Here is a 12,419-nt window from a genome sequence, read left to right on the forward strand (position 1 = left end):
GTTGACTGCCATGTAAAACACATCGAATCTCTCTTGGAACCGAGGATCGCATACCTTTGTCCCGTGAAAAAGATACATACATGCAACGCTATCGTATGCCTTGATCTGTTTGGCAAACAAATTTTTACAGAGAGCAGAGGCAGAGGGCTCGTTGTGGTCTGTAAATGCTCCAGAGGACAGCATGACAGCACCTGGCCTGCTGCTCCCTGCAGTGCACCAGGCCAGCCGTGCTTAGCTGCACCAGTTGCAAGGTCAAGGTCTGGACAACAGCTCAGTACTGGCTTCTTGTCTGGGCGTTGGAGGTGCAGGAGAGTCTCAGGGAAACTATACATTACTTTCCCACAGCTGGCTCGGCGACGTATCACTTTCAGTGTGGTTAAGATTTAAGGAAATCAGCCAGTGAGGGAAAGCTTGCTGTAACTTTAGGAGGCTTTTATTTGATTTTTTTTCTCAAATAATATAAGCTGGAGCGTATTTCTGTCTGTGTGCATATGTGTGTGTGTGTGTGAGTACCACAATATCATGTCACGCTGTATTATAGTATATATATTGTAACATTTTTATGGGATCCACTCTTAATAAATAAAAGCTGTCACTGTGAATTCAGAGCATCGTTTACCTTTCGCACTGGTTCCAATTTAAAAGTTTTAGTGAAGATTTATATTTCACGTCAGGGCGTGTCCACCGCTAGGACATTTCCTTTATTCCATTATTTCCAAGATTTAATACAAACACAAAAAAGAGAGAAGGACCAAACAGAGATATTCTCCTGCCATGCCCCTGTTGTATAGTTGGTGACTTGACTTTGATGCAAAGCATGAGACAAGTATAGAAAATAAAAGTGTCCACACACCAGTTTGACACAGTTTTTGAATTTCTTTCTATTTTTAACCACATTTAATATAATAAATAAGTCATAATAAAATACGTTATTACTTTAAAACATGAGAACAGAGCAGGATTGTGGCATGAGAATAAGAATCCACAAACAATCTGTTCATATGAAGTCTAATATTTGAGGTGAGAATATTTCCGCGGGTCTCGATGAGCAGCCACAGGCTGTGTTTAAAAAGCTTCAGGAATACCGGGATGTCGGGAGCATGACAAGCCTGAGACACTGTAAATGCTTTTAAAATAAGATCAGCGCGTGGACCATTCATCATCAGTGACACGCCGTAAGTCAGTCCAGCTCCCTGTTCCGGAGCACTTTCAGTCCAGCAACATTTCCCAGTAGCCCTGCATGCTCGGCTCTGGACTGCTTTCTTATGCTAATGCAGGTCTGACATCAGCAGTGAGATCAAAGTGGGGCAGGGGTACTTTAGAGCTGAGTCTGCCCTCATTCAGGCTCACTCACTCATTCTCCTCTAGCCCAACCTTGCTCTGTCCCGCTCGCACTCACTGACCGACACGGCTGTGGTACACACCATGCGTACCTGCCCGGAGCTATTCTGCCACCCCGTGCTGGATTTTACTAAAGCGTCTGGCTGACTGCGCCACGGACAGCTCTGTTGAAAGGATACTGAGACTGGGACTGGACTTTTCTCCGCTTCTGTTGATTTATTGAACGGGAAAGCCGAGATCGACGGCAAAGGTGAGCCCCAGTTTGGCTGCAGAAAAAGCCCCACGGGCTGTCTGAGAACTCAGTGCGTAAAAGTTTAGGATAGAAATAGAGGAAGGGAGTTTTTGCTGGGAAAAAACGGCAGGAGGAATTTTTACTAAAAATATATGAAGACTATTGAACCCTGTTACTTTGGTTTGCTGGCACAGATTAAAATTTAAATTTGGTGTTTAAAATATAAAAACGTCGACATCAGCGTGCGTCGTGAGATTTGACTAACAGCGTTACAGACTGATGATAAGATGACATTAGATTTAATTACATTAAAATATGATTGTTTTGCATTGAGTGTTAGTAGCCAAGCTTCAGAGGCCACAGTCGTTCGAGGGGGAAAAGAAGGACTAAATAATCCACGATGCGCCCTGGCTCGCTTAGCCTATCTCGGCGTGATGAGGGGCTCACGTGTGTGTGTGTGTGTGTGTGTGTGAGAGAGAGAGAGAGAGTTAAAAAAAAAAAGGTTATCAGCCGTCATCTTTTAGAGAGAAACACGAGCTGCCCCTTAGACCGCTTTAACCAGCAGGGCCCGCAGAAGTAAATCTGGACAGAGGGAATTACGCATTTGACGCCAAACTGCAAACAAGGGCCGACGCTGTTCTGGAAACTTTTTTTATTCGATTTAAAAAAAATCTTAGAGCATAAAGTAGGCGTTTGAAAGGTTATTAGTCACACCGCTAATTAATATGTGTAATTTTGAAGGGGCCAGTGAGCGGCGAGGAGCGGAACTGTGCCTTCACAGAGCGCCGTTTATCAGCCGTTTATTACCTGCAGCGATAACGCGCTCACTTTAAGCTGCCTTCAAAGAGCTTTCAAATCAGCGGGCAGATAAACGCCTGTGACGCGCTCCCTGTCCGCTGGCCCTCCATCTCTGCCTTGATCCTCGCTGGTGTTCTCCTAATGCCAGTCTAAATTGTTGAGATTTTTCCGCAATTTTTACAGCCGAAGAGAGCAAAAAAACTAAAAAATCTTAAATATAAAAATTAAAAATATTACTTTCTCCAGAGCGTTTAATTAAAGGTTCTCCTTCTGCCTCGAACCAAAAAAAAAAATATCTCCCTAAACATCACATCAGGAATGATCCTGCGCTTTGTGGTTAGTATTAATGATTAACTGTCTTTTCCAGGTTTTTCCAAAATAACCAAAAGTAGGCAAGAAATAATTTTGTTCTTCTTTAGTTTCTAGTGTGTGTATCTGCATATTTAAGCTGAATGGATTTTCTCTGTCCTGTCCTTGAGTGCTTACATTGATGTTTTCATCTCCCTCTTCACAAAAAGTCTGGAAATGCTTCAGCTTGGCGCATCACGGCAGCTCTAAGTCACTGATGTTTTCTTTGTGATTTATCACAGGGTTTAGAAGAAGGGGCATCGTGCCGTGAGCGCTGACCTTTGAGTCTGAGCCGAGAAGTTCATCGAGTCTTTTGTGTTTTGTGTCCTGCGTAAGCCGGAGCTACTGTCCAACCATGAGGGGCAGCTCTCATGTCCTGCCTCTTGGTGTGATCGCGGCTCTGATGCTGTCTCAGGTCTGCTCTGGCATCAAATGGCTGTAAGTATTCTGTCGTTTTGCCATTTTTACACAACGCTTTGCTTTCAAGGAGCGTCAAAACAGATGACATCATGAAGATACACCACACTGCTCTTTGCTGCATGTTTCATAGAGGGGAGGGCTCATGGCAGCTTTGAAATGGGCCCCAGCATTCCTGCACTGTTTCTGCTGGTGGTGGTGGCGGTGGTGGGGAGCTCTGTCCATGTGTGGTGATGAGTGCTCCAGCGTATGAAACCATGCCAGCAACTATTTTGTGTTATTGATTGTAATGTGGCCTAAGTAAGAAAAAAGAAGAAAAGACTGCATGAATATTTCAGTTTTAATTTACCATCCACAGTATTCAAAGGCAGAGAGCAGGAAATAAAATCGGGCTGGCGAGGCCTCATGGTGGCGCAGACAGTGATGTCACTGCTTTCTGCGTGTTGTCCAGTTTTTTCCTCAAATCATAAAAAACAGCTCGCTGCAGAAAGACGCAGTGCAAGCTGAAAGAAAGGACCATTGCAACTACTTTCTGGTACATGCAAACAATAACTTCCCAACGAACAAGTCCACAGACATCCAGGTTTTATTTATGTTCGTCAATCTTACGAACCCTGGAAGGTTTTCTTCACCGTTTTCATGTCGCTTTGTGTGTTAACATTTTCCGTCTTTTTTTGGTGTTTGTCTTGTTTCTCTGACCTTCTGGGAAAAGTCTGCATTTAGCTGTAGCAAAAATATCTGTGACTTCCTATCAGAATGAAAAGTTGCAATGCTCATAGTGGGAGCGCTTGAGCAGATGTGCCAACGAGCGGTGGGATGGCACGCACCAAGTCCCATGAGAAGTCTTACAGTCTTCATAAGGACGGAGGTGCAATGCCAAACGGATGCGGCTGTAAACACCTGTGGGTGCCAAAAACTGATTTCCAATGTTTCTGTGTCATTTTTTTCTGTGTAATATCTTTATGTTGGTAAATAGACTTGGTGAACAGGGTTTACAAAGGGGGCTTATATATAGAATTAAAACATTATCTGTGTTTCAAGTATCTTTATAACTCTGTGTTATTGTACTTACATTATAACCAATCCGGTCCTTTATCCCCACTTAAAATATTTTTACTGAACTATTGTAATATTTCCTCTTGGCCAACTTACTCTTACAAAAGACATTTTTAATGTTAATGAGATTTTTTTAACTGCATAAATAAAGTTTCTATAAAAGTCGCTGCCAAAAACTGATAGCAGCTTCTACCTTGTTACACGAATGTTGTTTGTGGCTCAATATGACTTTGTGTCATCCATGAGGGATGCATTTGACATATGTTTCACATATTATAGTCCAACAAGTTACTTATAGCAGTTTAAATACGAGCAATCAGTTTTTGGCAAATACCGGAAATCAGTTTTTGGCAGACGATCACTTTTTGGCACAACACCAGGTTACTGCGAGCCCAGTGGAGTCACAGCTTTTCATGGGGCACAGAGCGGCGGCTCCTCGGCCTCCTAATGCAAAACAGGCCATGGTGCAGGCTGCCCTGCTCGGTTCTCACAAACCAATCAGCAGTGTGCAAAGGGACAGATCCCACAGATCTAACCTGCTCCACCTGTGCTTCCTCTGTCACATTCATTCCCAGTAAATTGTTCAAATCAAATATGTGCTCCCTTTGATAGTGATTTATGTCAAACCGAGGCCACAGAGGGCAATGCTTCCTGCAGAAACACTCAGACGATAAGGGGATCTACAATTTTCTATCTGGCTTCTAGATTTTTTGGCATATCCTCGAGGCCTCTCGTGCACTTTAACCAAAGACCAAGAACGTGTCACGTGTATTTTATGAATCTGCAGCTGACTTTCCTCTGGAATTCTCACCGTGATAAGATGGTTTTCTGCTGCAACGCATGCCAAAAACGTTTCCCTGCCCGGAGCGTTATCTGCTGCAGTTTTCCAATTGTTTGTTAACAGCCAACGTGTCTCACTGTGGGCTTGAATTGTGCCTGCGCATGGAATTCAAATTGCTTACACACCATTCCAAATAAAACTCACGGCGTGCCTGCATTTCCACAAACGCGATAATTTAACAAGTCATAAAACAAGCCTTTGTTGCCGTCACCATGGCAATGAAAAGAATAAGTACTAAATAATGTATGCTGACACAAAAGCTTTTGTTTCTGCTTCTTTCCACTCCACGCAGAGCGCTGTCTCATACTCCCGCATCATTACACATCAACCAGACCCAGCACTGTAAGCAACTGCCCGGCATGGTGTCCTCCCAAGCTCAGCTGTGTCGCAGCAACCTGGAACTCATGCAGACCATCATCCAAGCTGCTCGAGAAGTCAAGAAGACGTGTCAGAAGACTTTCGCCGACATGCGCTGGAACTGCTCCTCCATTGACATACCCATCGATGCCCCGAAGTACCGACCAGACCTCGACCGAGGTACGCTTTATAAACCGAACAGAAGAACGGGGCAGAAGGGGCTGTTGCCTTTAAAAACATGCTCCTCGTGTTTTATGCCCACGATTCTATATAGTTTGATACAGAGAGCCAAATCACAACAACAGTTGCCTCAAGCTGCTCTATGTTATAAGGTAAAGACCCCACGATAATACAGAGAAACCCCAACAATCAGGCCGTGCCGTATGAACAAGCACTTGGCGACAGTGGGAAGGAAAAACTCCCTTTTTAACAGGAGGAAGCGTCCGGGCTCGGGGGAGGTATACACATGTCTGCTGCATATGTGGTTCCTGTCTAAAAATAACCCCTGACACAGATTTTGGCCTTTTGTAAACAATTTTTAGTTTAAAGACTTTCTTTTCCTGCCAGCATGTGTTCCTGCAGAGCTGTACGTTCAGCGATATATAAATTATGTCGCTATTTCTGAAATCTCCTAAAAAGAAATTCATGCTGCACTATTGCTTACAGTGTGACAGTTTTATTTTGCTAAAAGTATTTTTGAACCAGCAACAGGTGTGGATGGGATTGGATGGGGCGAGAGGGGTAGCCATGGCTGCCATTTGCCAAATGAACAGGAAATGGCTCATCTCTGTCTTTGATCTAACAGCCCACGCTCATACGTGATTTCTTCCCCTTATTTGCAATTGCCCCCCATCCTATAGCATGTGTGCTTCCCATGTGTGCACATCACCACCAATTACATCAGCGCTCACTCTGTGTTAGAGCATGACCACCGATGTTTGAGACAGAGAGAGATAGAGAGCTTGAACACAGACTGTAGAGAAGGTGGCCATGCAGAAGAAACCTGATGAGTCTTTTTCTTTTGTCTTGTTTAAAAGAATCATTTTACATATATAATCTTGCAACGATTATACGGAAAATTTGAGCGTTATATGTCTGTGTAAATAGACTTTAAGGTACTTTTTCTTGTGAGAGAAGACTCCACATTTTCATTGGCTATGTGCAAAAGAAAATCACAAGTCACCACAAAGTCAGAATGTATGCAGATTTCTGCATAAATGCGATGGCCACTACCACAGAGAAAATTAAATCCAGCTACAACAAAAACTACTGAGATGAGGGGAAGTGGGTGGAAGGCGATTCTCTGGTTTTATTTATTACTTTTTTCAGTTATTTTGAATTTCACAGGAGGATAGCACGACACAGTACATGTGAAGCTCACATTATCACGAAGATATATCGAAATTTCAGACTCACCCTTAGATTTGGTGATACATTGCTCTACATAAGTATACTCTGCGCTCCACATTTAGTTTGTTGGGATATGGTGAGGAAGGAGCAGCTATCTCGGAGTTATTTACAAGAGATGGCAAAAATAGGACAAGAAGAAAACGGCAAAACACAGAGAGAAAAGTTAACAAGCAGTAAAGGCTTATAAACTCATGGGAATCCCCCCAGCAGCCTGAGCTTTATAGCAGAATAACAAAATAATGGGTCAGGGTCACCTGACCCAGTATGTCCTATTAGCTTTACTAAAAGGAAAGCCTGAAGCACAGGCCTAAAACCTCGTGGTTACTTCTTTGATTATAGTATCGCTAAGTTTTATTACTTTCATTTTTCTTGTTTGTAAACTCTTGGAGAAGAAGAAGCTGTCCGATGACATCGCACTAGTCTTTAGCCTGGTGACGATGATAGGGAGTGTAATCACTGGTTTCATACTAACAAGGGTTACTGATTTCCAAACACTTGATTTGAGAGCAAAAGTTGTCTTTTGAACTGCTTTGAATATCAGCGCTGCTATTTTACGTGGCATATTTTGCCTTTTCACCTTTGCTGTTTCTGTTTCCATCAGGAACAAGGGAGGCTGCGTTCGTCTACGCCCTGTCTGCGGCTACCATCAGCCACACCATAGCGCGGGCGTGCACCACTGGAGATCTGCGGCTTTGCTCGTGTGGTCCCGTCCCGGCTGAGATTCCAGAGCCCGGCTATCGCTGGGGCGGCTGTGGTGACAACCTGCACTACGGTTTGATTATGGGCTCCAAATTCTCTGATGCTCCCATGAAGATGAAGCGCTCAAGCTCTCACGCCAACAAACTGATGCACCTACACAACAGTGAAGTTGGCAGACAGGTACAGAGTAGAAGAGTGAAAAAAATGCAGACTCGTTTCCATATTTGCCTGTCCCGTATGTCGTGGTTTAACTCCCTCCATCTTCATGTCTAGGTACTGAGAGAGTCAGTAGTGATGAAGTGTAAGTGCCACGGTGTGTCTGGATCCTGCTCTATAAGGACCTGCTGGAAAGGACTGCAAGACCTTAGGGATATCGCCATGGACCTTAAGACCAAGTACCTGTCTGCCACCAAAGTGGTTCACCGGCCCATGGGGACACGTAAGCAGCTGGTGCCCAAAGACATTGACATCAGGCCGGTGAGGGACAATGAGCTCGTCTACCTGCAGAGCTCTCCGGACTTCTGCTCCAGGAATGAAAAACAGGGCTCTGTTGGAACGCAGGGCAGGTAAGACAGCCACGATGCACCAGTTTGTGCGTATGTGTGTGTGTGTGTGTGTGTGTGTGTGGGGGGGGGGGTTATTATAGCTCTCTGAGCATGAGTCAAATGAACACCACAGCTATGTAGCTGACAAAGAGGAAATGATCAGCTCTGAATGTCCGCTCATCCAGGATGTTGACTCAAGTGCTGTCCTGCTTGGTGGCAGTGTTTGATTTACAGGCTGGCTGATAACAAGTGCCTGCCCCTGAGAGAGCCTCGTCTGTGGTGTGTCTGAGCATGTGCCACTGAAAGGCCCACTGTGACTGGAGTCCTTGTCCCGCTATCTGAAATGAATACGAATGTGGTTATTCTTAGGGCCGAGGGCACTATAGCTGATATTGATTTGAGAGGGCCACACAAACAGGGAAATCTTTCATTGCGCCACACAGATAAAGATTTACTTTGACTGCTCACCTTCAGTATTTGACAGGGAGGGTGCTCCTTTGTTAGAAGTTAAAGGGAGAGGTTGGGCTAAGAGATGCCAGAATAATAAGACACACATAAGTTTATTTAATTTCTCTAGTGTATGTTGCTGGAGACCGTTCAGGTCCATTATTTCTTTGTGAATTACAGTACAGGAGGATAAAGTTCCTGCTGTAAAGACCTGATCTTACACAGATTCACTTCAAGTCCTTTCAGAAGTGTCGTTTAAGCTAAACTGATAAAAGAACAATGACCATTGAATGCTTATAAAAACCTCTCAAAAAGACTTTTTTTGTTTTAAGGTTTTAAAATGTTTGTTGTTGCACAATTCCCCAGCAGATTTCAGGGTTTCAGGAGTGCCATGCCTCTCTTTTATGGTATGTGAGACGAGATGCGCACTGGTTTACAGGAACACATGTAGTTTTGTGGACTGGAATACTTCCATTATACCAGAATACAATCCTGGCTGTATGAGCTATGGAGGATATAAATATATAAATAAGACCACCAGACACGTGTGCACATATAGCATGTGACTAGCAAATCATGCGTCCTTCAGCCTGATGTCACTGTACAGATAAACATGGACATGCTTCATGTCAAGGACACTCACTGTGCTTGCTGCATCCTTTTGGCAGGCTGATAACTGCAGCAGCCTCACAGTCTGCAGCATTAGCGCTCCTGCAAAGTCACCAGACAGCTGTTTTGCTGTTGTTATTAATTTAAGTGTTGATCTGATGCTAACTGTTAAGCGTTCCTGTGTGCCTATTAATAATTTCTGTTAGTATGTAGGCAGATTTTTCCTGCTTCCCGGCTTCATAGTCGAGGAGCAGTTTTGTTCTTTATCGTTTTAGCTGCTTGACTTTAAGCGTTTTTGTGCTTGAGTCCTCATGGCTGCTCTGTGGTCAGGTATATATAATGAAAGAGCATTTAAAGGCACTTTTCTAGTCTTTGTGACCCTCAACATGATTTGCACTACAAGCCACATTTACTTGCATTCTTTATTTTATAGACTTTACTTACATCTAGGGCCAATTTCGAGTCACCTGACATGCATGTCTTTGGACTAAAGCAGCAGCAACGGTTTGCCAGTTTTTCTCTGAGACAATCTGGGACAGGCAAAGTTAATGTGAGCCGCACTCTGTAAAATAATGGATCAAGCGTGATCACCGGTGCAAAAGAGTCACGTCCCCAGAAAGAGGCTGGGCTTTTGTCTCAAATGACTTTAAACCAGCAGATGTGAAACCACAGAAGATACTTCTGACAAAACATAACTGTCCGGGGTGGCAGCTCCCACCGATGTCATAAACCTGTCTTGCATTCTCAATGACTCTTGTCCCTCTTCCTCCCCTTCTTTCACTCGCAGCGCAGCAGCCATTAGCTCGGTAGCTCTCTCACCCTGCTGGTCATTAACACTTTGCCATCATAAAACAAAGCAATAATGTGAAGAGGGCCAGATAAAGAGAGGGAGGGCAGGCCTGTGTACTCGGTGTGATTTATGGCGGGGCTATTCTCTGCTCATTCTAAAAGATGCCCCGGGCTTCTAAACGAGAGGCTCCAGAGCATCCACCGGCCAAAGACAAGGAAACAAAAAGAAAAAATGGAAGAAAAAAATGTTTGGGAGAAGGAGAGCGCAAAGGTTAAAGCGCAGAGTTCGGTCAAACCATTTTAAAGGACTATTGTTGACTCTCGACAGGCTGCGAGATTGTGCAAAACGTTTTAGAATGGAGCTGTTAGCTTGATTGTCTCGGGCAGGAACTGGAAATATTTTAGCTTTCACGGCTGATTGCTCGCTCCAAAATGCGCCTCCTTTGTCCTTGCCTCGGCTACAGAAATCAGCTATTGCAACGGAAAATTAAAGTCACAGTCTAACTGCATGTTTTTCATGTCTGTCAGGCAGTGCAACAAAACCTCGTCAGGCAGTGACAGCTGTGACCTGATGTGCTGCGGCCGTGGCTACAACGCGTACACAGAGAAGCTGGTGGAGCGTTGCCACTGCAAGTATCACTGGTGCTGCTACGTAACCTGCAAGATGTGCGAGCGCAACGTGGAGAGATACGTCTGCAAATGAGTCCACCAACCTGCCGGCCCGACCAGCAGCCAGCCGGCCGAGGCTTCCGATTAACCAAAGCACTAAAAATACAGAGAAGGCTTACTTCTGTCTTAAGCTTTAGCACGCGTCTCTCAGTGAGAAGCGGTCCCTTCTTGTGTCAGTGTCATTTTTGTTTCCCACCAAAATCCCCGAACTACCAACTGGGCTTCTGAGCTTTTGCGCTTCACAAACCTGGAGTGTGGAGACAGTGCCAGTCAGTTCATGCGAAGAGCGCCGTCCTCCTGAGTAATTTCTTTCTCTTATTAATGATTATAAATCCCCCAAACAGGGCTACTGGGTCCAAGTCTATTTCATTCTATCTCTAATAAAAAGAAACAATATTGGATTCGATGCTGGAGGAGAGAACGTCGCCTTCTCTCCCGACTAGACAAAGGCTTACGTTTGGCTTTAATCCACAGAAATCGAAGGGTTCCCGTGGATCCATCCTTTTTTTAGGTACTTTTCCAACTTTTTTCCTCTTCAGCAATGGACTATAGAGGAAGAAAAGCAACATAAAGGGAACTTGAGCATTTTTCATTCACGGAACATATCTGCAGTTGATGTTTTGGACTCACGGCATGTATCCCGTGTGGATCGTGACATGGATGCATCCCTGTGGATTGAGAGGACTTTCTGAAATGGTGCATTATCTCATTTTTGTCTGACATGCAGGCAATTCCAAATATATTCTATTTTTCAGAGCATATGAGCTGAACTCATGGATTTTTGTAAACCACTTTTGTGTGGATGTACATACTGTTATTTTGTATACTGAAATAAAGAAAGAAGTATTTATAAAATAATTAAATGATCTTCACTATCATCTTTACTTGGATACTGTATTTGTTTTTTCAAGACTCATTAGATAGAGTAATTAGTTTTACGCTGAGCAAATTTAGGTGTAGCTCACTTCAACTCCAAAAGGTCATAAAATGCCAGTTAACCACAAATCATATTGTGCAGTGATTGTAAATCAGCTCAGCTCAGTCAGTAATGAGTTGCAGAGTTCAACAGCCTATTGGGATCCCTCTCTGAATTACCCAAACCCTGGGAAACTGTTTGTTTGGACATTCCACCTCCTCACAAAGGCCATTGCAAAAGGATTTTTGTCACTCCTACCACAGCTTCAGCAGTCAAACACTCATCTGTCTGAGGCCCAGACCTCCAACGCGCAAACATGGCGTCTTTAAAAAAAGACTAATCTAATTCAGTTTGAACATATAGGCAGCCTGCCGCCCTGTTAGAGGGAACAGACTCAGTGCTGTGCAGGGACATTACCCTCTGACCAGCCTTGTGTTGGATAAAGCGGTTCTCATGATTTTACACTGACAGAAATAGCCGTGGACGACGTCGAGTCCACGCTGGGCGCTCACATGATATGTTGCAGCGCCGAGCAGCGCGCTCACTCAAGCTGTAACACTACTTGACCCTAGCCTGTGGATACACAGAGAAACTGCCAAAACAGCCCTGCATACTCTGGAAAAGTGAGGCTGAAGGGAATGTTATCAGCAGTCATTTAGATTTTAGTGGTTCTTTTATGACGCTGTCCTCCTTTCAGAGCTGTCCTCTTAATTTAGCTTCATTCTTGGCAGGTTAAGAAGAGTTGATTAGCCATTTCTATTTCAGGTAATGAGGAGAAATGTGACTCTGGATCGAAAGCCAAGAGCCCTGAAGACACAAACCTCTTTAGTGTTTCAGCAGAGAACCAAAGATGACGCATGTTGACAGTGTGACTCAGGGTAGTGACTGAACAACAAACTCCTAAGAAGTCTCACACATACAAACATTTGATCAGAGGTTGCTGTT

At 44.1% G+C, this 12,419-nt stretch overlaps 1 protein-coding gene across 1 annotated transcript; it reads left to right on the forward strand.

Moving 5' to 3' along the window:
* The first annotated feature begins 1,169 nt into the window (after positions 1-1,169).
* wnt11 (wingless-type MMTV integration site family, member 11) lies at positions 1,170-11,442 on the forward strand. Its single transcript, XM_082550213.1, has 6 exons — positions 1,170-1,591; positions 2,962-3,157; positions 5,326-5,570; positions 7,402-7,679; positions 7,773-8,065; positions 10,418-11,442. Exons 2-6 carry the CDS (start codon positions 3,075-3,077, stop codon positions 10,590-10,592), a joined length of 1,074 nt encoding a protein of 357 aa, XP_082406339.1. The 5' UTR covers positions 1,170-1,591; positions 2,962-3,074; the 3' UTR covers positions 10,593-11,442.
* Positions 11,443-12,419: the final 977 nt, after the last annotated feature.

Source organism: Aulonocara stuartgranti (genome assembly GCF_965226115.1).
Source record: "Aulonocara stuartgranti genome assembly, chromosome: 10".
NCBI lineage: Eukaryota > Metazoa > Chordata > Actinopteri > Cichliformes > Cichlidae > Aulonocara > Aulonocara stuartgranti.